Below are 25,748 nucleotides of genomic sequence, written 5' to 3'. Positions count from 1 at the left end.
AAATGTGTTCAATAAATGAGAAAAGAGTTCACAAAGAAAAATATAAAATAAAATACTCTTGCTAATTGAAACAGCGTGTTAATACTCTTCATTCATTCCACAATAAATACTATTGAACAGTGTCCAGCAGAAAGCCTGGTGCTCGGCACTTTAGGAGATATGAAGATGAATAACAAGCTCTGCCCTTGGAGCTTCAGTTCACTTATCTAAGGTCCAATAACTACAAATTTAGGTAGTACCAATCCCACTCCAGTACAAAAAAATAATTTATGGCAAGTAATGTTAAGTGGCAGTTTAATTTACTTTATTATCTATATCTTCCTGATAAACAGATCACTTCATATTTATAATTGTATTTCCATAACATCAGCAGCATGTCTTTCAATTTTTACCTCCCATTTCTTTATCCACAAATGACTATGGGATTTGGATCTTCTCTTAGAGTAGTGTTATTATTCTAATTCCCTTAATGTTTAAAAGTGAATTTTTTAATTTAACTTTTTATTTTGAGATAAACTGCGGATTCACATAAAGTTACAAGAAGTAATACTGAGAGATCCAGTGTATCCTTCACTCAGTTTCCCCCAGTGGTATCATCTTGCAAAACTACAGTACAATATCACAAACAAGAAATTTACAGTTACAAATGACCAATCTACGGCATATTTTTGCTCAGTCAAAAAATATAAAATTATTTTCCAAATATTCTAAGGAAAATTTAAAATACTGAGGCAAGAATAACTCAACTGTATGAATACGTCAAAATAATGTTCTGATTTCCATTTTCCCCAAATTCTTTGATAAGACAAAATCAAGAATCCAGAGAGCCTTTTGAGTTCTCCTCACCATAAAGGCAATATTCATATGGCCTACAGTTTTGAGAACAATCAAGTTAGCTATAAGGTTCTCCCTGGTTCTAAGTTAAGCAACAGTCTTAAGTACCAGTATTTTTTAAAAAACCTCTATGGCAGAAACTAAGTATTAGTTTATATTTAAATATAAATAAATAAACTGCCCCACTCTGTGCCTTGACAGCAGCCATTACTCCACATCATTTCCCCCTGCCTTCCTTGCTATATAAACCAAATTGGGTGCAATTATCAAGCAGCCAAGTACTTAAAGCGTGCCCTCCCCCATCCCTGGAGAATGACTCATGATTGGTTTAAGCCAATCATAATGGTTTACTTAACCCCAGTGCCAGAAAGTTTAAGAAAGGCATATGATCCCAATCCTGATCAATAAGATCTGAAAGGCAAAGTCCTAGGGGCTTCCATGACATTGTTGCCTTGCTAAGAAAAGGATATGTTCAGAAGGAAATAGCCATTTTGTTCATGAGACACTTGCTGTGTCTGCATTCAATGCAGCCAGAGTGCCAACATGTTAGGAGACCCTGAGTACAAAGATGGAAAGTGTCAGGGTCGTTGAAAACATCACTGAGTCACTGAAAGTAATCAATGGAGGACTCAACTTCTTTCTCTCCCTTCTTCTGAACTTCCTGATTGGTGAGATGATAATTTCCTATTGCTTAAGGCATCTTCATTGGGATTTCCTGATATAGGCAGCCTGAAGCATTAAACTGATACAAGCTGTAAGTATTTGTTCCCTTTTTATTAAAATTTAAATGAATTTCCTGTTAAATTCAAAACTGAAAACAATATACTGCCACTGTCAATGTTCATTACATCTGAAGACAAAGTTTAGCAATATAAAATGATTATCTGAATTCTCTATTCCACAGGTCAGAATAAAGCATAGTTTCAGAACAATTCAGAGGAAAGGATTTAATAGAGCAAACCATGCTAGAAAGACAAAGAAAAAAGATACTGTTTTCCAAGCTTATTTACACTAAGGCAATAGCACTGTTTCACGCATTCTTTAGGGCTAAGGTGGTGTCATTTCCTATCCACAGACAACAGCACTCTTGCCTACTGTCATGGTCAGGTTCATGTGTCAACTTGGCCAAGTGGTGGTACCTGTTTGTCTGGTTGGGCAAGTGCTGGCTTGTCTGTTGCAATGAGGATATTTCATAGAATTAAATCATGACCATGTCAGCTCCATCCACAGCTGATTCCATTTGTAATCAGCTAAAGGGGAGTGTCTTCTGCAATGAGAGATGCTTAATCTAATCACTGGAAGCCTTTTAAGGAGGATTCAGAAGAGACAGGCTTTCTTCCTGCTTTGGCTGGTGAGCCTCTCCTGTGGAGTTCATCCAGACCCTCCATCGGAATCGTCGGCTTCACAGCCTGCCCTGAGGATTTTGGACTCTGCATTCCTGCAGTCACGTGAGACATTTTTATAAATTTATATTTGCGAGTGTTCCCTGTTGATTCTGTTTCTCTAGAGAACTCTTAACTAATACACCTGTGGTGGAAGCTTCTAAGGATTTTAGGAGATGGTTACAATATTGGCTGACTCTAAAGGATAGAGTCTCTACTCACATTAGACAAATTAATCCACCCCAAGGGCCCTGCAACATTAGAAGTTCTTTTGTTACATGCTCCAGAACTTTAACAGCAACAAATACAAACTACATTTTCAAAACTACAAGAAACAATCAAAGGAAAGGCCCTATTGCCAAACCATTAGAGAGGTTATAAACCATGGTAAAGAATATCAATGGCAATCTGTTGAGCAAAGAAACATCTAGGAATTAAGGTCAGGTTATCAGACTTAAAAATCTGAAACACTGAGAAGACCCTGGGTTGAAAGGGAGATGGTACAATAACAAGAAGTATGGTAAGAAACTCAGATGCTTTAAGTCAGGCTGTCACAGATAATTCAGGTACACAAAAAAGGAACCCAAGTAGGAAGAGCTGGAAAGAAAATGAGATCAAGCATAGACTCAGAAAAAAAAAAACCAGAGAGTTACTAGCATTTTGAATTCTGTTTTTTTCTCCAGCTGATGCTGGTGTAATCAAATCTGCCTATTGCCCTGTAACAGTGGTTCTCTGTGGAGAACTGCAGCAACTGCAGCAGCATCACCTGGGAACTTGTTTAAAATGTAAATTACTGGGTCCTACCCTAGACCTACTGAATCAGAAACAGGGGTCCATCCAGGTGTACTTTGCTAAGCTTTTCAATAAAGCCTGAAAACCACTGTCCCCTACCGGTAACACTAACATGCCAGGAGAAGAGTAGTAACATTCTCTCCACAGTACTAACTGTGACCACTCAAAAATACTAAATTCCATAAACTCAATGGCTGGACAGAAAAAAGAGCTCTCTGAAACAAAACATCATTGAATCAAATTCTGGTCTGCTTTCCTTCAGATGTCAAATACAAACTAATTAGGAAGTTTACACTCTTAAACACTGGAGGTCAGCCACATACTTTCAAACCTGAAATAAAATTATGAAGACAGTTATATTTAAGACTACATTAACCAGAATAGTACAAAAAAATGCATTTAGCACTTAAATTTCTAGTTCAACAATTTACCATTTCTCTCTTGAATTATTCGAATGGCTTGAAGCTGCATTTCAATGTTTTTCTGCACCATCATTGCTTTAAAGATACAAAAATCTTCTGCTGCCAAAACAGGTTGCAAAATGGCCTGTGGAAAGAAGTTTTTAGGTTAAATGAAAAATAAATTTTAAAAATTACTTGCCACATGTTAATATCATTTCCACTTTGCAAAATGATGCATTAAATAAAAAATACCACATTACTTTTTATGATTAGATGACCCAAAAGGACATTTTAAGACTTTTATTTTAAAAGGCTTCAAAGTACAATTCTCAAGAAGGTCTCCCAACTACCATGCCTCCAGGAAGCTAAGGCTTACAGTGATATACTTTCCAAATGAGCCATTGCTGAATTATACTGAAAAAACAACATCAGAATCTAAATTACTTTTTAAAACTTACCATTTTGGTATTTGGATTTGTTTTTCAACCAAAATAATAATATCAATTCAGTTTATATTCTTTCACTTGAATGGTTTGTTTAATGGTAAATCATTAACTACAAAATTATCCATTAATAAAAAATGGATCAAGTACTTAAATTTAAGAATTTAAATTAAAACTCTTTTAAGAGTTTTAGCAGAAAAGATGGAGCAAATCTTCATGATCTTGGATGATTTCTTAAATATGACACCAAAAGCACAGGCAACAACAACAAAAAATAAATTGGACTTTCATTAAAAACTGCTGTACATCAAAAGATACCATCAGAAGTGTGAAAAGTCAATCCATAAAATGAGAGAAAATCATATATCTGATAAGGGTTTAATATCCAGAATGTATAAAACACTCAAGAACAAGAAGACAACCAACCCAATTTAAAAATGGGCAAGGGGCATGAATAGACATTTTTCTGAAGATAGAAAACAGTCAATAAGCACATGAAAAGTAGCTCAAATCCGGTCTTTAGGGAAATGCAAGTAAAAACCACAATGAGATACCACTTTATAACCACTAGATGGCTATAATAAAAAAGACAGTTAATACCTGGCATGCTGATGAAAATGTGGAGAAACCCTCATACACTAGCAGTGGGAATGTAAAATGGTACAGCCACTGAGGAAGATGGTTTAGCAGTTCCTCAAAAAATTAAGCACAGAACTACCATATGATCTAGCAATTCCACTCCTACGTATATACCCAAAGAACTGAAACTAGGTACTCAAAGATAAACCTGTACGCTAATGTTTACAACAGCATTATTTACAATCGCCAAAAGGTGGAAACAACCCAAATGTCTATCAACAAATGATTTGATAAACACAATATGGTATATCCATATAAGGCAATGGTAGTTGGCAATATAAAGGGATGAAATTCAGATACATGCTAAAACATAGATGAATCTTGAAAACATTATGCCGAGTAAAAGAAGGCAAAAACAACAGACCACGTATTTTATGATTCCACTTAAAACAAACAGTTACAATAAGCAAATTCATAGAAGCAGAAAACAGATTACAGTTTACCAGAGGCTGAGGGTGGAGGGGATGAGGAATGGGGAATTATTGCTTAATGGGAATTTCAGGAGGTGAAAATTTTTGGAAATAGTGGTCATGGCTTTACTACATTGGGAATGTAATTCAAACAGCAACAGTATACTTAAAAATGGTTAAAATGGCAAATTTTATGTAGTATTTTTTTACCACAGTAAAAAATATTAAAGTCAAGAAATAATTTCTAGGTGAAACCAGGAAATTGTAATAAATGAGTGAAAAAAGGGTATCTATCCCAAAGTACCCAAATTAATACTAAAAATAAATTATTATATAGTATATATATTACATAGCCAAGAGCAAACCAATTACCAAAATTACCAATAAGTAGAATAATATTTGAAATTTATGAAATCATCCAAAAGAAAACACTCAGAACCCTATTCACCTTTGTAAAATCTCATTTCCAGCTTTACATGACATTGATGGAAAAACTGATTCCACAAAATCATGCTGAGGCAACCAAGAGTGCAGTTATATATCAGGCAGGCAACAGCAATAATGTCAAAGAGAACACAAAAGCTCCACAAAAGAGCTCTAAGCAAGGAGGAAGGAGCCCATCCCCCTACAATCAGCTCTCATCCTAAATAACAGGCAGCATAGTAAAACAAAGATAAAGTTCAAAAACAGCTCTCTACCTCTTTTGTTCTCAGATGTGGCCTCTCTCCCTAAGTCAACTTGGCAGGTGAACTCACGGCCCTCCCCACTACCTGGGATGTAAATCTCCCTGGCAATGTGGGACAGAAATCCTGGAATGAGCTGGGACCCTGCATCATGGGATTAAGAACACTTTCTTGACCACAGGGGGAAGAGAGAAATGAGGCAAAATAAAGTTTCAGTGGCTGAAAGATTTCAAATGAGTCAAGAGGTTACTCTGGAGGTTATGCTCCTTTTATCCAGGGTATGGACAGGTGAGTAAAAAAATACAGATAAAAAATAAATAGGGGGAGATAATACGCAAAGTAAATTGGATAGACTGAAATACTAAGGGGTGAGGGATATGGGATGTATGAGTTTTCTTTTTTTTTTAATTTCTTTTTCTGGAGTGATGCACATGTTCTAATAAAAAATGATCATAGTGATGAATACACAACTATGTGATGATACTGTGTGATAATGTGACTGTACAACATATATGGACTGTATGTGTGTAAAGATATGTCAATAAAAATAGTTTTTTAAAAAGCAGCTCTCTAGGACATTCATAGAGTCAGCTAAAGGAAAAGAAGAAGATGAAATGTTTCTTTCCCCTTAAATTCATTTGTGAGCAGCAGAGGTTTTGTCTGTTTTGCAACCCCACTGGCTAGGATAATGCTACTGCCTGGAGCATAAAGGATATCACTATTTATTGGATGGATAAATTCAAATTAACAAAACCAAAATTTCTGTCAAGAGTAAAACACAGTTTTTAACATCAGAATATAAGCCATAAATGACTCTAATGTTTATAAAATTTTGTTTTCTATATCAACATTGATTCTCTAGAAACAAACTAAATTACATTTATTTTACAAAAAACAATCATATTTTCATATGCGTTTCATAGTTTTCATTAAGTGCTCTATTTATTAAATGCAAAATATACTTTAAAAAACAATGTCACTGGGATAGAAGTTGGTTAATAGCCTTTTGGCAACTACTATTATGTTTTAGGGGGAATAAATCCAGATGTAAAAGATACGTATGAATTAGTTCATCTTTTACACAGATATAACTGATTTAGTACAAAGACAAATGGTTTCAGTTGCTATCATAAGCAATAAACTTGCAAACAGTACTTGTAGTAACTGTTAAAATAGAAAAATCTAACATTATACCCTATAAAATATGAAGCTTATGTTTTATTGTGAATTATGTAAAAGTTAAAACTCACGCTTACCACTTCTTGAAAGATTTATAAATGGCACATGAAAAAGTGGGCAACATAATTAGTCATCAGGGAATTGTGAATCAAAACTACAATGAGAGGAGCCAAGATGGCAGCTTAGTGAAATGTGGAATTTAGTTCGTCCTCCAGAGCAGCTAGTAAATAGCCAGGAACAGTACAGAACAACTGCTGGGGCCATATGAGTAACCAGACAAATGTACACCAGTCTGTACAAGCTGAACCAGCTGCAAGCCCACCCAGAACCGTGAGTACCCCAAGCCGTGGCAGCCCTTGCCCCTTGCCCACAGGCTGCTTCCCAGAGAGCAAAGGTTAAGGACTTTACTAGCAGCAAGGACTGAGCTCTACCAAGCTCCAATCTGTGGAATTAATTAAAAATTCTGACTACTAAAAATAGGCACCCAGCTCAGCTGAACCTCAAGTAAAAGCTAAGATTGCTGGTTTTTGCCCGCGTGCAGACGGGGCAGGGCTGACGGAAAAAGAAAAAAAAAGAGGTTTTTTTGGATTGGACAGCACTAAATACTTGAAAGAGTCTGGGCCCTGAAGGAAAGGAGGGGGCACACAGGACCTGGAGATATACTGAGCAATTTACCAACTTAAGCTCTTGATTGGCAAACCTGAGGAATGGGGGTCCTGCTCTGAAAACGAATTTTTTTCCTTCTCTTTTTTTGTGGCTGTGTTATCACGGCTTGACTGCTGTTTGGATACAACTGCAAGGCTTCTCAGGCAGAATTAAGCTTGTCTGAGAGCTTGTCTGGAGGCTGTACCTTCCCCAGGAGATGGGTGGAGCCCAGTTCAGGTAGAATCCCTCCCTCAAGGAATTCAGACTCCAGGGTCTGGAAAACTGAAGCGATTAAAACCAGCCTACTACCTCTCCTCTGTCTCAACCACACCCCCAGCACAGAAAGGCTGCTGAAGTTAAAGGTACTGCATCACCTTATGCTGGTGAGACCCATAGGCAGAAAAACGCCACATAACTGGGCAGGATAGAAAAAACACAGAGTCCAGAGGCTTCATAGGAAAGCCTTTTTTAATCTGCTGGATCTCACCCTCAGGGAAAATTTACACAGGTGACACTTTCCTCCTGAGAGGAGGCCAGTTTGGTCTGGGAAAATCTGACTGGGGTTTATAATGCCTAAGGAGACCCTCCTAAGGGGGGAAAAAAAAGGCACCATACAGGCAGGGCAAGAAACAAGAAAACAAGAACTGAAAAATTCTGATCTGTTAAACAAAACCTAAACTAGAGGTCTAGAATAAGCTGAACTGAATGTCAAAGAACAGATAGACAACAAACTCAAGCAAGAAAATTCTAGGTAAAAAAAAGTGAAAACAATCTCTAGAATAACTAATTAAGGAAATTAAATGCACACACGCTGGCAAAAAATAGTGAATCATACTAGGAAAACTGAAGATATGACCCAGTCAAAGGAACAAACCAGCAGTTCAAATGAGATACAGGAGCTGAAACAATTAATTCAGAACGTTCAAACAGATATGGAAAACTTCATTAAAAATTAAGTCAATGAACTGAAGGAGGCTATAAACAAGGCAAGCAGTGAGGACAACAAAATCAATTGGCCGACCCCTCAATCTTGCGGTTTGTTCATGTGAAACTTACCCCTGCAAAGGATAAGCTAAGCCTACTTAAAATTAGGCTGAAGAGTCACCCCCAGAGAACCTCTTTCAATGCTCAGATGTGGCCTATCTCTCAGCCAAACTCACGACAAGCAAACTCACTGCCCTCCCCATCTCTACGTGAGACATGACTCCCAGGGGTGTAAACCTCCCTGACAACATGGGACACAGAAATCCTAGAATGAGCTTGGACTCAGCATCAAGGGACTGAGAAAACCTTCTCGACTGAAAGGGGAAAGAGAGGAATGAGACAAAATTAAGTGTCAGTGGCTGAGAGTTTCAAATAGAGTCAAGAGGTTATCCTGGAGGTTATTCTTACACATTATACAGATAACCCCTTTTTAGTTTAAGGTGCATTAGAGAGGCTAGAGGAAAGTGCCTGAAACTGTAGAGCTGTGTTCCAGTAGCCATGTTTCTTTAAGATGACTGTATAATGATATAGCTTTTGCAAGTGACTATGATTGTGAAAACCTTGTTCTGATGCTCCTTTTATCTACAGTATGGACAGATGAGTAAAAAATATGGATTAAAAATAAATAATGGGTGAACAAATGTTCAAATAAATTGGGTAGAGGGAAATACTAGTGGTCAATGAGAGGGAGGGGTAAGGGGTATGGTACTTATGAGTGTTTTCTTTTTATTTCTTTTTCTGGACTGATGTAAATGTTCTGAGAATTGATCATGGGGATGAATATACAACTATGTGATGATATGGTGAGCCTCTGATTGCACACCAAGTATGGAAGGTTCATACGTTAAGAATGTTTGTATTGTATGTTAATTGATTTTATTAATAAAAATTTAAAAAAAGAAAACTACAAACATATCTCTTCATATTCGCTAGAATGGCTATAATAGAAAACTCTTATACCCACACACACACACACGCACACACAAGTGTTACCTTGAAATGTGGAAAATGGAGAAATTAGAACCTTCATATATTGCTGTTAGGAATTTTAAATAATACAGCCACCCTAGAAAACAATCTGGCAAATTTTCAAAAGGCTAAGCATAGAGTCACCAAATTGTATATATAGTAGAGAAATGAAAATGTATTGCCACAAAAAAAATTTGTACATAAATTTTCATAGTGGAATTATTCACAACAGCCAAAAAGTGAAAACAACCAAAATGTGCAAAAATTGATGAACAGATAAATAAAATATGATATATCCATATAATGGAATATTATTCAGCCATACAAAGAAATGAAGTACTGATACATGCTACAAATGAACCCAAACATTATGCTAAGTGAAAGAAGCCAGACAGAAAAGGTCAAGTATTATATGATTCCATTTATATGAAATGTCCAAATAGGCAAATCCATAGAAACAGAAAGTTAAGTGATTGCCAGGAGCTGGGGGAGGGAGGAAGGGAAGTAACTATTAACAGCTATGAGGTTTCTTGGGGGGATAATGAAAATGGTTGGAAAATGATTGTGGTAATTGTTACTCAATTCTAAAAAGATACAAAAAACCATTTAACTGAACATTTTAAATTGGTAAATTGTATAGAATTTGAATTAAATCTAAATAAAACTGTTATGTTAAAAAAAAGCTATCAGAGTTTGAACTTAGAAGAAATACTTATAGTAAAAACAAACGATTTTAGAGAAAAAAATAGCTTAAAATCTTATTAGCATTCACACAAAATACTATTAATTATCCTGTATTTTTACAAAGTGAATGACAACATTTCAAATGTCACCTTTTCAACAGTGTAAATTATTGTAACAAAAAGCATCATTTCCCCACACCACTATGATTATAATAAAAATGTTTCTGAAAGTGTTAATTTTTATCTTATAAAAGTCAAACAATGCAAGTAAAAAACCAAAACAAAAAATATTGTTTGCTTGGTTCATGCCATAAAAAGTCCTGGGGTTTTTCCATACATACATGAGGAGGTTACTTTTACCTATTTCAACTGGAAAATACCACAAAATTCCAAAGCTCAAATGAAGAAATCTGAAATAAATATCTCAGTATTTATATTTTTCTGAACTGCTTAGACAGATATCCTAATTTGTGGATATGTTTTTAGAAACTGTGCATATATAACAGAAAAATATACACTTAAAATTTTTTGTTTACTAGAACTCTTCATTGTATATACTTCTTGCTGCTCCTGCTGGCTTTAATGAGAAGACATGCCAAGACCAGTGGTCTAGGGGTAATGAATAATGAAGGCCAGTCTAGGCAAATGGGATTTTGCTATTCTGCTTTAGTAGAACAATTCAGTAAGAGCTGGCAGCTAGTTAAAAAATCAAAACCAAAGCAAAATGCAAAAATTACATCCTACATTACCTAGGAAAAGTAAATGGTTTGTTGAATCCATCTTTAGGCACCCCATATTGACATACTGGAATCAGCATTCTATTCTTTATATACAAATATCACATTATTGCTGAAAAGCAGTAAACACTGTGCTTTGATGCATTTTTTTCATAATGGTGACAGTCTTGTGCTGATTCAGTCATGTTGCTAATAATTATCTGGTGATTAAGAGACTGCTCCAGAAGAGAATAAAGCTAACTAGTCCACACGGGGACTGAACCGATGACCATGGCCTGATTAGCACAGTGCTTATCAACGTCTAAAATAGCTAGTTAATTAAGAAGTGTTTCCATTTATAGATCAGCTGATATATGCTAGGCATTGCACTAAATGCCTTATGTACATTACCTCTTAAATGTCATAAAAAATAAAAACCTTCAAAGTAGATACTATTCCTATTTTATATATGTGGAAACTGAGAATCAGAATGGTTAAGATGTTTGTCCAACATCTTTCAGCTAATAAGTGGAAGATCCAGGTCTGTCTGGCTCAAGCAGCTTGACTCCTTGAGACATACTCCCAATGAACTCCAAATAAAAGCACTGTATGATAAAAGATGAGTTAAAATATGTGTGAATCTTGATGTGAAAGCAATTATCTTAAAACTCTGAACATCTTAATTCACAAAGTAATTCAGATTCACTTACAATGACTTAATAAGAGTGACAAATTTTAATCAAAGCAGAAAAGTACATTTCTAAAAAGCAAAGAAAATAAAAAGTATCAATGCTTAAAAGAAATTTAAATACCGGTTTATAATTTTCAATCAAATTTTCCCTATTCAACCAAAAAGGAAAAGAAAATAAAATGCCTATCATTTCTTAGAATAAACTGTAGTATGAACGGAGATCTGAAGCTGTATGTACCCTACAAAAATATGTTCTTAAATCTAACCCATTCCTATAGATATAAAGCCACTATAAGTAGGACCTTCTGATGAGACTACTTCAGTTAAAAGGTGACCCACCTCATTCAGGATGAGTCGTAATCCTATTACTGGAGCCCTTTATAAATGTAATGAATACAGAGAGAGATAGAGAGAAAGCCATAGAAGCAAGAAATCGAAATCAATGAAACTAGAAGAGAAGGAACAGACCAGCAGATGTGGCCGTATTCCTTATAATATAGCAGAGGAGACAGGATCAATGGGAGCTGGTCTTCAGGAAGAAATCAATGCATTCATGATGCCTTGATTTGGATAACTGCCATTGTTTAAACCAACCCATTGAATGGTATCTATTTTCAGCAGACTAGAAAACTAAAACAGTACATAACTATATTTTTGAAATACATATTTTTCAAACTGTCATGTAACATTAAAAATTTTCTAATTCTGGGAGCCTCGGATCGGCGGTTCCCCAAGCTGCGGTGGCCGGTGACCGGAGCCCCTCCCATGCATGCAGCTTCCCGGGCCGGCTGGAAACCTCGGATCAGCGGATCTTCAAGCCGCGGCGACCAAAGCCCCTCACACGAATGCGGCTTCCCTGGCCGGCTGGGAGCCTCGGATCAGCGGTTCCCCAAGCCGCGGCGGCTGGCAATCAAAGCCCCTCCCACGCACGCGCTTCCCGGGCCAGCTGGGAGCCTCGGATCGGTGGTTCCCCAAGCCGCGGTGGCCGGCGGCCGGAGCCCCTCCCACACATGCGGCTTCCACGGCTGGGAGCCTCGGCTCGGCGGTTCCCCAAGCTGCGGCGGCCGGTGACCGGAGCCCCTCCCACACACACGGCTTCCCGGGCCGGCTGGGAGCCTCAGATAAGCGGTTCCCAAAGTGGCCAGTGCCCCTCCCCCACAGCCGACTTCCCAGAGGGAAAGGAAAGAGTCTCCAACAGTAGTAGAGACTGAGTCCAACCTAACACCAATAGTGGCATTAATGAGCAACTTCTGACTACTAAAAATAGGCCCTCAGCTCAGGCAAAACTGATCAAGGCGGAAGTCGCCTATTGGGCTAACTAAAAAAGAGGAAAGGGGGCGAAACAGAGCCTTCTGCGGCTGTTTCTGCGGAAGCTTGGTTGCTTCTGGGCTCAGTGCTGGGATTACACAGGTTGCAACGGCCCCGAACACAAAAACAGGCTGCGTTCAGGGCTCTCTACCACCTGAACCTTCCCTGCGGGAGGGGTGAAACACAACTCAGGTGGAATCCCTCTCTCAAGGAATTCAGATCCCAGAACTTCACAATTTGAAGTCATTAAAACCAACCTACAACCTTTCCTCTGTCTCCACCACACACTTAGCAGCGAGAGTCTTCCAAAGTTAAAGGAGCCACAGCATCTTTTGCTGGTGGGACCCGCAGAAAGACAAGGACCACATACTGGGCAGGATAAGAAAAACAGAGCCCAGAGACTTCACAGGAAAGTCTTTCAACCTGCTGGGTCCCACACTCAGGGAAATCTGATTAAATGCCCAGACGACAGCAAGAAATAACAAATCACATCAGGAAAATTGAAGATATGGCCCAGTAAAAGGAACAAACCAATAGCTCAAATGAGATACAGGAGCTGAGACAACTAATTCTGAATATACGAACAGAAATGGAAAACATCTTCAAAAACCAAATCAATAAATTGAGGGAGGACATGAAGAAGGCATGGGATGAAGAAAAAGAAGAAATAGAAAGTCTGAAAAAACAAATCACAGAACTTATGGGAATGAAAGATACAGTAGAAGAGATGATAAACAAAATGGAAACCTACAATGGTATATTTCAAGAGACAGTTGCTAGAATTAGTGAACTGGAGGATGCAACGTCTGAATTCCAAAAAGAAACAGAAACTATAGGGAAAAGAATGGAAAAAATCTGAGCAGGGGCTCAAGGAACTGAATGATAATATGAAACACAAAAATATATGTGTTCTCGGTGTCCCAGAAGGAGAAGAGAAGGGAAAAGGAGGAGAAAAACTAATGGAAGAAATTATCACTGAAAATTTCCCAACTCTTATGAAAGACCTAAATTACAGATCCAAGAACTGCAGCGCACCCCAAAGAGAATAGATCCAAATAGGCGTTCTCCAAGACACTTACTAGTTAGAATGTCAGAGGTCAAAGAGAAAGAGAGGATCTTGAAACCAGCAAGAGAAAAACAATCCATCACATACAAGGGAAACCCAATAAGACTATGTGTAGATTTCTCAGCAGAAACCATGGGAGCAAGAAGACAGTGGGATGAAATATTTAAATTCCTAAAAGAGAAAAACTGTCAACCAAGACCCCTATATCCAGCAAAATTGTCCTTCAAAAATGAGGGAGAAATTAAAACATTTTCAGACAAAAAGTCACTGAGAGAATTTGTGACCAAGAGACCAGCTCTGCAAGAAATACTAAAGGGAGCACTAGAGACAGATACGAAAAGACAGAAGAGAGAGGTGTGGAGAAGAGTGTAGAAAGAAGGAATATTAGATATGACATATAAAATACAAAAGGCAAAATGGTAGAAGAAAGTACTACCCGTACAGTAATAACACTAAAAGTTAATGGACTGAATTCCCCAATCAAAAGACATAGACTGGCAGAATGGATTAAAAAACAGGATCCTTCTATATGCTGTCTACAGGAAACACAACTTAGAGCCAAAGATAAACATAGGTTGAAAGTGAAAGGTTAGGAAAAGATATTTCATGCAAATAACAACCAGAAAAGAGCAGGAGTAGCTATACTAATATCCAACAAATTAGTTAAAAGAGACAAAGAAGGATACTATCTACTAATAAAACGAACAATTAAACAAGAAGACATAACAATCATAAATATTTACGCACCAAATCAGAATGCCCCAAAATACTTGAGGAATACACACCAATTACTGAAAAGGGAAATAGACACATCTACCATAATAGTTGGAGACTTCAATTCCCCACTCTCATCAATAGAAAGAATATCTAGACAGAGGATCAATAAAGAAACAGAGAATTTGAATATTACAATAAATGAGCTAGACTTAGCAGACATTTATAGGACATTACACCCCACAACAGCAGGATACACCTTTTTCTCAAGTGCTCATGGATCATTCTCAAAGATAGACCATATGCTGGGTCACAAAGGAAGTCTCAACAAATTTAAAAACACTGAAATCATACACAACACATTCTCAGATCATAAAGGAATGAAGTTGGAAATCAATAATAGGCAGAGTGCCAGAAAATTCACAAATACGTGGAGGCTCAACAACACACTCTTAAACAACAAGTGGGTCAAGGAAGAAATTGCAAGAGAAATTAGTAAATATCTCAAGGTGAATGAAAATGAAAACACAACATATCAAAACCTATGGGACGCAGCAAAGGCAGTGCTAAGAGGGAAATTTATTGCTCTAAATCCCTATATCAGAAAAGAAGAAAGGACAAAAATTCGGGAATTAACTGTCCACTTGGAAGAACTGGACAAAGAACAACAAAATAACCCCAAAGCAAGCAAAAGGAAAGAAATAACAAAGATTAGAGCAGCAATTAATAAAATTGAGAACATGAAAACAATAGAGAAAATCAATAAGACCAGAAGTTGGTTCTAAGAGAAAATCAAGAAGATTGATGGGCCCTTAGCAAGACTGACAAAAAGAAAAAGAGAGAGGACGCAAATAAATAAGATCAGAAATGGAAGAGGAGACATAACAACTGACATCACAGAAATAAACGAGGTAATAACAGGATACTATGAACAACTTTACGCTAATAAATACAACAATGTAGATGAAATGGACAAGTTCCTAGAAAGGCATGAACAACCAACTTTGACTCAAGAAAAAATAGATGACCTCAACAACCCAATCACAAGTAAAGAAATTGAATCAGTCATTCAAAAGCTTCCCAAAAAGAAAAGTCCAGGATCAGATGGCTTCACATGTGAATTCTATCAAACATTCCAGAAAGAATTAGTACCAATTCTCCTCAAACTCTTCAAAAAAACTGAAGTAGAGGGAAAGCTACCTAATTCATTCTATGAAGCCTACATCACCCTCATACCAAAACCAGGCAAAGATATTACAAAAAGATAAAACTATAGACCAATCTCTCTAATGAATACAGATGCAAATCAACAAAATTCTAGCAAATCGAATCCAACAACACATTTAAAGAATTATACATCATGACCAAGTAGGATTCATCCCAGGTATACAAGGATGGTTCAACATAAGAAAATCAATTAATGTAATACACCATATCAACAAATCAAAGCAGAAAAATCACATGATCATCTCAATTGATGCAGAGAAGGCATTTGACAAGATTCAACATCCTTTCCTGTTGAAAACACTTCAAAGGATAGGAATACAAGGGAACTTCCTTAAAATGATAAAGGGAATATATGAAAAACCCACAGCTAATATCATCCTCAATGGGGAAAAATTGAAAACTTTCCCCCTAAGATCAGGAACAAGACAAGGACGTCCATTATCACCACTATTATTCAACATCATGCTGGAGGTTCTAGCCAGAGCAATTAGACAAGAAAAAGAAATACAAGGCATCAAAATTGGAAAGGAAGAAGTAAAACTACCACTGTTTGCAGATGATATGATACTATACGTCAAAAAATCCACAACAAAACTACTAGAGCTAATAAATGAGTACAGCAAAGTAGCAGGTTATAAGATCAACATTCAAAAATCTGTAGCATTTCTATACACTAGCAATGAACAAGCTGAGGGGGAAATCACGAAACGAATCCCATTTACAATTGCAACTAAAAGAATAAAATACTTAGGAATAAATTTAACTAAAGAGACAAAAGACCTATACAAAGAAAACTACAAAAAACTGTTAAAAGAAATCACAGAAGACCTAAATAGATGGAAGGGCATACCGTGTTCATGGATTGGAAGACTAAATATAGTTAAGATGTCAATTCTACCTAAGTTGATTTACAGATTCAATGCAATACCAATCAAAATCCCAACAACTTACTTTTCAGAAATAGAAAAACCAATAAGCAAATTTATCTGGAAGGGCAGGGTGCCCCAAATTGCTAAAAACATCTTGAGGAAAAAAAACGAAGCTGGAGGTCTCACACTGCCAGACTTTAAGGCATATTATGAAGCCACAGTGGTCAAAACAGCATGGTACTGGCATAAAGATAGATATCTTGACCAATGGAATCGAATAGAGTGCTCAGATATAGACCCTCTCATCTATGGACATTTGATCTTTGATAAGGCAGTCAAGCCAACTCACCTGGGACAGAACAGTCTCTTCAATAAATGGTGCCTAGAGAACTGGATATCCATATGCAAAAAAATGAAAGAGGACCCGTATCTCACACCCTATACAAAAGTTAACTCAAAATGGATCAAAGATCTAAACATTAGGTCTAAGACCATACAACAGTTAGAGGAAAATGTAGGGAGATATCCTATGAAACTTACTACTGGACGTGGTTTTATGGACCTTAAACCTAAAGCAAGAGCACTGAAAAAAGAAATAAATAAATGGGAGCTCCTAAAAATTAAACACTTTTGTGCATCAAAGAACTTCATCAAGAAAGTAGAAAGACAGCCTACACAATGGGAAACAATATTTGGAAACGACATATCAGATAAAGGTCTAGTATCCAGAATTTATAAAGAGATTGTTCAACTCAACAACAAAAAAACAGCCAATCCAATTACAAAATGGAAAAAAAGACTTAAAACAGATGCCTCTCAGAAGAGGAAATACAAATGGCCAAAAGGCACATGAAGAGATGCTCAATGTCCCTGACCATTAGAGAAATGCAAATCAAAACCACAATGAGAGTCCCCCCTTCTCCGCTGGCGGCGCTCCCGCCGCCATCCAGCCCTCGTCTTCCCCCTCATCTGCCGGTGCTCCTGCCGCCATCCAGTCCTCCTCTTCCTCTTTCTCCGCCGTCGGCGCTGCCGCTGCCATCCAGCCCTCCTCTTCCTCTTTCTCCGCTGGCGGCGCTCCCACCGCCATCCAGCCCTCCTCTTCTTCTTTTTCCACCAGCGCTCCCGTCACCATCTGGCCCTCCTCTTCCCCCTTCTCCGCCAGCGCTCCCGCCGCCATCTAGCCCTCCTCTTCCTCTCTCTCCGCCGGCGGCGCTCCCGCCGCCATTCAGCCCTCCTCTTCCTCTTTCCCCGCCGGCGCTCCCACTGCCATCTAGCCCTCCTCTTCCTCTTTCTCCACCGGCGGCGCTCCCGCCGCCATCTTGCCCTTCTCTTTCCCCTTCTGTTCCAGCGGCGCTCCATCCGCCATCTTATCCTTCCCATTCTCCTCCTACTCCAGCGGCTCTACAACCACCACCGTGCCCTTTTCCACCTTCACCGGCTCCTCCGCCATCGTCCTCGACAGCCTTGCCACCCTCACCTTTCCTCCTCCAGAACCGATACTAGGGGAGTAGAAATGATATAGAACAGCTCCCAGAACCACGACACAGATCAAAAAGACAGCGTACCCCATCCTGGAACAGCTGACTGTCTGGGAGAACCAGCTCCAGTGAGATCGCCGAGGGGCGCAGGCTTTCCCGGGCGGGACGGCAAGTGGCCGGAGTCCCTCCCTTCCTCCTTCCCGGGCCAGCTGGCAGAATTGGACAGGCGGTCCCCTCAAGCCACGGCGGCTGGCGCCCCCACCACGAGAAGCCCCCCGGACCAACTGAGAGAACTGGATCGGAAATCCCAAGACCACGGAGAACGGTGACCGGGGCGGTGCCTTCCAAACACGTGACTCCCCGGTCCGGCTGGGAACGGTGCACTCTCCCGGGCTGCGGCGGCTGGCGCCCTCCCGCCACGCTTGGCGCCCCGAGCCGACTAGGAAATTCGGATGGGCGCTCTCCCGGGCTGCGGCAGCCGGTGACCCACCCCACATTCGGACCCCCGGGCCGGCTGGCACTCTTCCAAGCCGCTTCGGCTGGCAAACCTCACCCACGGCGAGAGCTTTCCAAAGTTAAAGGACCTACAGCACCTTTTACTGGTGGAACCCACAAACAAACGTTTGCCACGAGCGCCACCTACTGGGCAGGATAAGAAAAACAGAACCCAGAGATTTCACAGAAAAATCTTTCAACCTCTTGGGTCCAACACCCAGGGAAATATGACTAAATGCCCAGACGCCAGCAGAAGATAACAGATCATGCTCAGAAAATTGAAAATATGGCCCAGTCAAAGGAACAAACCAATAGTTCAAATGAGATACAGGAGCTGAGACAACTAATGCTGAATACACGAACGGAAATGGAAAACCTCTTCAAAAACGAAATCGATAAATTGAGGGAGGACATGAAGAAGACATGGGCTGAACAAAAAGAAGAAATAGAAAAACTGAAAAAACAAACCACAGAGCTTATGGAAGTGAAGAATAAACTAGAAAAGATGGAAAAAACAATGAATACCTACAATGATAGATTTAAAGAGACAGAAGATAGAATTAGTGATTTGGAGGATGGAACATCTGAAGTCCAAAAAGAAACAGAAACTATCAGGAAAAGAATGGAAAAATTTGAACAGGATATCAGGGAACTCAAGGACAATATGAACAGCACAAATATACGTGTTGTGGGTGTCCCAGAAGGAGAAGAGAAGGGAAAAGGAGGAGAAAAACTAATGGAAGAAATTATCACTGAAAATTTCCCAACTCTTATGAAAGACCTAAAATTACAGATCCAAGAAGTGCAGCGCACCCCAAAGAGATTAGACCCAAATAGGCGTTCTCCAAGACACTTACTAGTTAGAATGTCAGAGGTCAAAGAGAAAGAGAGGATCTTGAAAGCAGCAAGAGTAAAACAACCCATCACATACAAGGGAAACCCAATAAGACTATGTATAGATTTCTCAGCAGAAACCATGGAAGCTAGAAGACAGTGGGATGATATATTTAAGTTACTAAAAGAGAAAAACTGCCAACCAAGACTCCTATATCCAGCAAAATTGTCCTTCAAAAATGAGGGAGAAATTAAAACATTCTCAGACAAAAAGTCACTGAGAGAATTTGTGACCAAGAGACCAGCTCTGCAAGAAATACCAAAGGGAGCACTAGAGTCAGATACAAAAAGACAGAAGAAAGAGGTATGGAGAAGAGTGTAGAAAGAAGGAAAGTCAGATATGATATGTATAATACAAAAGGCAATATGGTAGAGGAAAATATTATCCAAACAGTAATAACTCTAAATGTTAATGGACTGAATTCCCCAATCAAAAGACATAGACTGGCAGAATGGATTAAAAAACAGGATCCTTCTATATGCTGTCTACAGGAAACACATCTTAGACCCAAAGATAAACATAGGTTGAAAGTGAAAGGTTGGGAAAAGATATTTCATGCAAATAACAACCAGAAAAGAGCAGGGGTGGCTATACTAATATCCAACAAATTAGACTTCAAATGTAAAACAGTTAAAAGAGACAAAGAAGGACACTATATACTAATAAAAGGAACAATTAAACAAGAAGATATAACAATCATAAATATTTACACACCGAACCAGAATGCCCCAAAATAGGTGAGGAATACACTGCAAACACTGAAAAGGGAAATAGACACATACACCACAATAGTTGGAGACTTCAATTCACCACTCTCATCAATGGACAGAACATCTAGACAGAGGATCAATAAACAAATAGAGAATCTGAATATTACTATAAATAAGCTAGATTTAACAGACATTTATAGGACATTACATCCCACAACAGCAGGATACACCTTTTTCTCAAGTGCTCATGGATCATTCTCAAAGATAGACCATATGCTGGGTCACAAAGCAAGTCTTAACAAATTTAAAAAGATTGAAAGCATACACAATACTTTCTCAGATCATAAAGGAATGAAGTTGGAAATCAATAATAGGCGGAGTGCCAAAAAATTCACAAATACGTGGAGGCTCAACACACTCTTAAACAACAAGTGGGTCAAAGAAGAAATTGCAAGAGAAATTAGTAAATACCTCGAGGCGAATGAAAATGAAAACACAACATATCAAAACTTATGGGACGCAGCAAAGGCAGTGCTAAGAGGGAAATTTATTGCCCTAAATGCCTATATCAAAAAAGAAGAAAAGGCAAAAATGCAGGAATTAACTGTCCACTTGGAAGAACTGGAGAAAGAACAGCAAACTAACCCCAAAGCAAGCAAAAGGAAAGAAATAACAAAGATTAGAGCAGAAATAAATGAAATTGGAAACATGAAAACAATAGAGAAAATCATTAAGACCAGAAGTTGGCTCTATGAGAAAATCAATAAGATTGATGGGCCCTTAGCAAGACTGACAAAAAGAAGAAGAGAGAGGATGCAAATAAATAAGATCAGAAATGGAAGAGGAGACATAACTACTGACCTCACAGAAATAAACAAGGTAATAACAGGATACTATGAACAACTTTACGCTAATAAATACAACAATTTAGAGGAAATGGACGGGTTCCTGGAAAGACATGAACAACCAACTTTGACTCAAGAAGAAACAGATGACCTCAACAAACCAATCACAAGTAAAGAAATTGAATCAGTCATTCAAAAGCTTCCTAAAAAGAAAAGTCCAGGATCAGACGGCTTCACATGTGAATTCTATCAAACATTCCTGAAAGAATTAGTACCAACTCTCCTCAAACTCTTCAAAAAAATCGAAGTGGAGGGGAAACTACCTAATTCATTCTATGAGGCCAACATCACCCTCATACCAAAACCAGGCAAAGATATTACAAAAAAAGAAAACTACAGACCAATCTCTCTAATGAATATAGATGCAAAAATCCTCAATGAAATTCTAGCAAATCGTATCCCACAACACATTAAAAGAATTATACATCATGACCAAGTAGGATTCATCCCAGGTATGCAAGGATGGTTCAACATAAGAAAAACAATTAATGTAATACACCACATCAACAAATCAAAGCAGAAAAATCACATGATCATCTCAATTGATGCAGAGAAGGCATTTGACAAGATTCAACATCCTTTCCTGTTGAAAACACTTCAAAAGATAGGAATACAAGGGAACTTCCTTAAAATGATAGAGGGAATATATGAAAAACCCACAGCTAATATCATCCTCAATGGGGAAAAATTGAAAACTTTCCCCCTAAGATCAGGAACAAGACAAGGATGTCCATTATCACCACTATTATTCAACATCGTGTTGGCGGTTCTAGCCAGAGCAATTAGACAAGAAAAAGAAATACAAGGCATCAAAATTGGAAAGGAAGAAGTAAAACTATCACTGTTTGCAGACGATATGATACTATACGTCGAAAACCCGGAAAAATCCACAACAAAACTACTAGAGCTAATAAATGAGTACAGCAAAGTAGCAGGTTCCAAGATCAACATTCAAAAATCTGTAGCATTTCTTTACACTAGTAATGAACAAGCTGAGGGGGAAATCAAGAAACAAATCCCATTTACAATCGCAACTAAAAGAATAAAATACCTAGGAATAAATTTAACCAAAGAGACAAAAAAACTATATAAAGAAAACTACAAAAAACTGTTAAAAGAAATCACAGAAGACCTAAATAGATGGAAGGGCATACTGTGTTCATGGATTGGTAGACTAAATATAGTTATGATGTCAATCCTACCTAAATTGATTTACAGATTCAATGCAATACCAATCAAAATCCCAACAACTTATTTTTCAGAATTAGAAAAACCAATAAGCAAATTTATCTGGAAGGGCAGGGTGCCCCGAATTGTTAAAAGTATCTTGAGGAAAAAAAACGAAGCTGGAGGTCTCGCGCTGCTGGACTTTAAGGCATATTATGAAGCCACAGTGGTCAAAACAGCATGGTATTGGCATAAAGATAGATATATTGACCAATGGAATCGAATAGAGTGCTCAGATATAGACCCTCTCATCTATGGACATTTGATCTTTGATAAGGCAGTCAAGCCAATTCACCTGGGACAGAACAGTCTCTTCAATAAATGGTGCCTAGAGAACTGGATATCCATATGCAAAAAAATGAAAGAGGACCCGTATCTCACACCCTATACAAAAGTTAACTCAAAATGGATCAAAGATCTAAACATTAGGTCTAAGACCATAAAACCGTTAGAGGAAAATGTAGGGAGATACCTTATGAAACTTACAATTGGAGGCGGTTTTATGGACCTTAAACCTAAAGCAAGAGCACTGAAGAAGGAAATAAATAAATGGGAGCTCGTCAAAATTAAACACTTTTGTGCATCAAAGAACTTCATCAAGAAAGTAGAAAGACAGCCTACACAATGGGAGACAATATTTGGAAACGACATATCAGATAAAGGTCTAGTATCCAGAATTTATAAAGAGATTGTTCAACTCAACAACAAAAAGACAGCCAACCCAATTACAAAATGGGAAAAAGACTTGAACAGACACCTACCAGAAGAGGAAATACAGATGGCCAAGAGGCACATGAAGAGATGCTCAATGTCCCTGGCCATTAGAGAAATGCAAATCAAAACCACAATGAGATATCATCTCACACCCACCAGAATGGCCATTATCAACAAAACAGAAAATGACAAGTGCTGGAGAGGATGCGGAGAAAGAGGCACACTTATCCACTGTTGGTGGGAATGTCAAAGGGTGCAACCACTGTGGAAGGCAGTTTGGCGGTTCCTCAAAAAGCTGAATATAGAATTGCCATAAGACCCAGCAATACCATTGCTGGGTATCTACTCAAAGGACTTAAGGGCAAAGACACAAACGGACATTTGCACACCAATGTTTATAGCAGCGTTATTTACAATTGCAAAGAGATGGAAACAGCCAAAATGTCCATCAACAGAAGAATGGCTAAACAAACTGTGGTATATACATATGATGGAATATTATGCAACTTTAAGACAGGATAAACTTATGAAGCATGTAATAACATGGATGGACCTAGAGAACATTATGCTGAGTGAGACTAGCCAAAAACTAAAGGACAAATACTGTATGGTCCCACTGATATGAACCGACATTAGAGAATAAACTTGGAATATGTCATTGGTTACAGAGACCATCAGGACTTAGAAATAGTGTAAGATAATGGGTAATTGGAGCTGAAGGGATAAAGACTGTGCAACAGGACTGAATATAAAAACTCAAAAATGGACAGCAGAATACTACCTAATTGTAATGTAATTATGTTAAAACACTGAATGAAGCTGCACCTGAGGTATAGTTTTTTTTGTATGTTTTCTTTCTGTTTTTTTCATATTTATATTTTTTGTATTTTTTATTTTTACTTTTTTCTCTATATTATTTTATTTCTTTTTCTGTTGTCTTGCTATTTCTTTTTCTAAATTGATGAAAATGTACTAAGAAATGACAATCATATATCTATGTAATGATATTAAGAATCACTGATTGCATATGTAGAATGGAATGATTTCTAAATGTTGTGTTAGTTAATTTTTTTTAATAAATAAAAAAAGAAAAAAAGGAAAAAAATTTTCTAATTCTAGAATTAGAGGTGAACTTCAAGTGAGCAAAAGAGAACTGTACCAGAAGTCCTTGATTAAATAGCAGTCTAGACAACCTCTTCTAGACCAGAATATTGAGATAATTTAAATTAATAAACATTTATTGAGAGCTACTTACTAGGAACAAAACTCTCATCTCTTTATGCTGGATGCTGGAGATGCAAAGATAACTAAAAACACCTCAAAGACACCATAGGTACATGAAACCTTGAATAGGGCATGAGATCTTGTAGGTTTTCCAAGTTAGTGTGATGCCTCAATAAATCCCAGAGTGATTTGAACAGCGAATAAAGAAGCATTTGCAAAGCCCCCTTGGGGGAATGGGGAGAAAGGGGGAAAATACAAGTTCCCCATTTGGAGAATTCCTGATATGCCTGCAAGCAGTGGGGACAACCAAATCAACAGGCCAAGCCCTCAATCTTGGGGTTTGTTCTCATGAAACTTATAACCTCAAAGGATAGGCTAAGCCTACTTAAAAGTAGGCTCAACATATCGTGTTCATGGACTAGAAGACTAAATATAGTTAAGATGTCAATATTACCTAAACTGATTTACAGATTCAATGCAATACCAATTAAAATCCCAAAAACTTACTTTTCAGAAATAGAAAAACCAATAACCAAATTTATCTGGAAGGGCAGGGTGCCCCAAATAGTTAAAAGTATCCTGAGGAAAAAAAAAGAAGTCGGAGATCTTGCATTACCCGACTTTAAGGCGTATTATGAAGCTACAGTGGTCAAAACAGCATGGTACTGGCATAAAGATAGATATACTGACCAATGGAATCGAACAGAGTGTTCAGACCCTCTCATCTATGGACAATTCATCTTTGACAAGGCAGTCAAGCCAACTCACCTGGGACAGAACAGTCTCTTCAATAAATGGTGCCTAAAAAACCGGATATCCACATACAGAAGAATGAAAGAGGATCCATATCTCACAAACTATATAAAAATTAATTCAAAATGGATCAAAGACCTAAACATTAGATCTAAGACCATAAAACTGTTAGAAGAAAATGTAGGGAGATATCTTATAAATCTTATCATAGGAGTCAGTTTCCTAGACCTTAAACACAAAGCATGAGCATTGAAGAAAGAAAGAAAGAAATGGGAACTCCTCAAAATTAAACACTTTTGTGCATCAAAGAACTTTGTCAAAAAAGTAAAAAGACAGCCTACACAATGGGAGACAATATTTGGAAACGATATATCAGGTACAGGTCTACTATCCAGAATATATAAAGAGATTGTTCAACTTAACACATAAAAAGACAGACAACCCAATTACAAAATGGGAAAAAGACTTGAACAGATGCCTCTCAGAAGAGGAAATACAAATGGCCAAAAGGCACATGAAAAGATGCTCAACTTCCCTGGCTATTAGAGAAATGCAAATCAAAACCACAATGAGATATCATCTCACACCCACTAAAATGGCCATTATCAATAAAACAGAAAACAACAAGTGCTAGACAGGATGTGGAGAAAGGGCATACTTATCCATTGTTGGTGGGAATGTAAAATGGTACAACTGCTGTGGAAGGCAGTTT

The 25,748-nt window shown here is 38.0% G+C and overlaps 1 protein-coding gene across 2 annotated transcripts in view; it reads right to left on the bottom strand.

Annotated features, from left to right (window-relative positions):
* The window catches only part of CFAP36 (cilia and flagella associated protein 36), a 73,903-nt gene that overhangs the window by 19,798 nt on the left and 28,357 nt on the right, over window positions 1-25,748 (bottom strand). For both annotated transcript variants that reach the window (XR_013164272.1, XM_077134270.1), the window contains exon 4: window positions 3,440-3,554. Coding sequence is in view for 1 of the 2 variants with exons in the window: in XM_077134270.1 (XP_076990385.1) it covers window positions 3,440-3,554 (115 nt within the window). In the remaining variant the exon portion in view is untranslated. The remainder of the gene's footprint in view (window positions 1-3,439; window positions 3,555-25,748) is intronic.

This window comes from Tamandua tetradactyla, chromosome 17, assembly GCF_023851605.1.
Source record: "Tamandua tetradactyla isolate mTamTet1 chromosome 17, mTamTet1.pri, whole genome shotgun sequence".
In the NCBI taxonomy this organism is placed as follows: domain Eukaryota; kingdom Metazoa; phylum Chordata; class Mammalia; order Pilosa; family Myrmecophagidae; genus Tamandua; species Tamandua tetradactyla.
The sequence above is the reverse complement of the archived record's forward strand: the minus strand, read 5'-3'. Positions and strand labels throughout refer to the sequence as shown.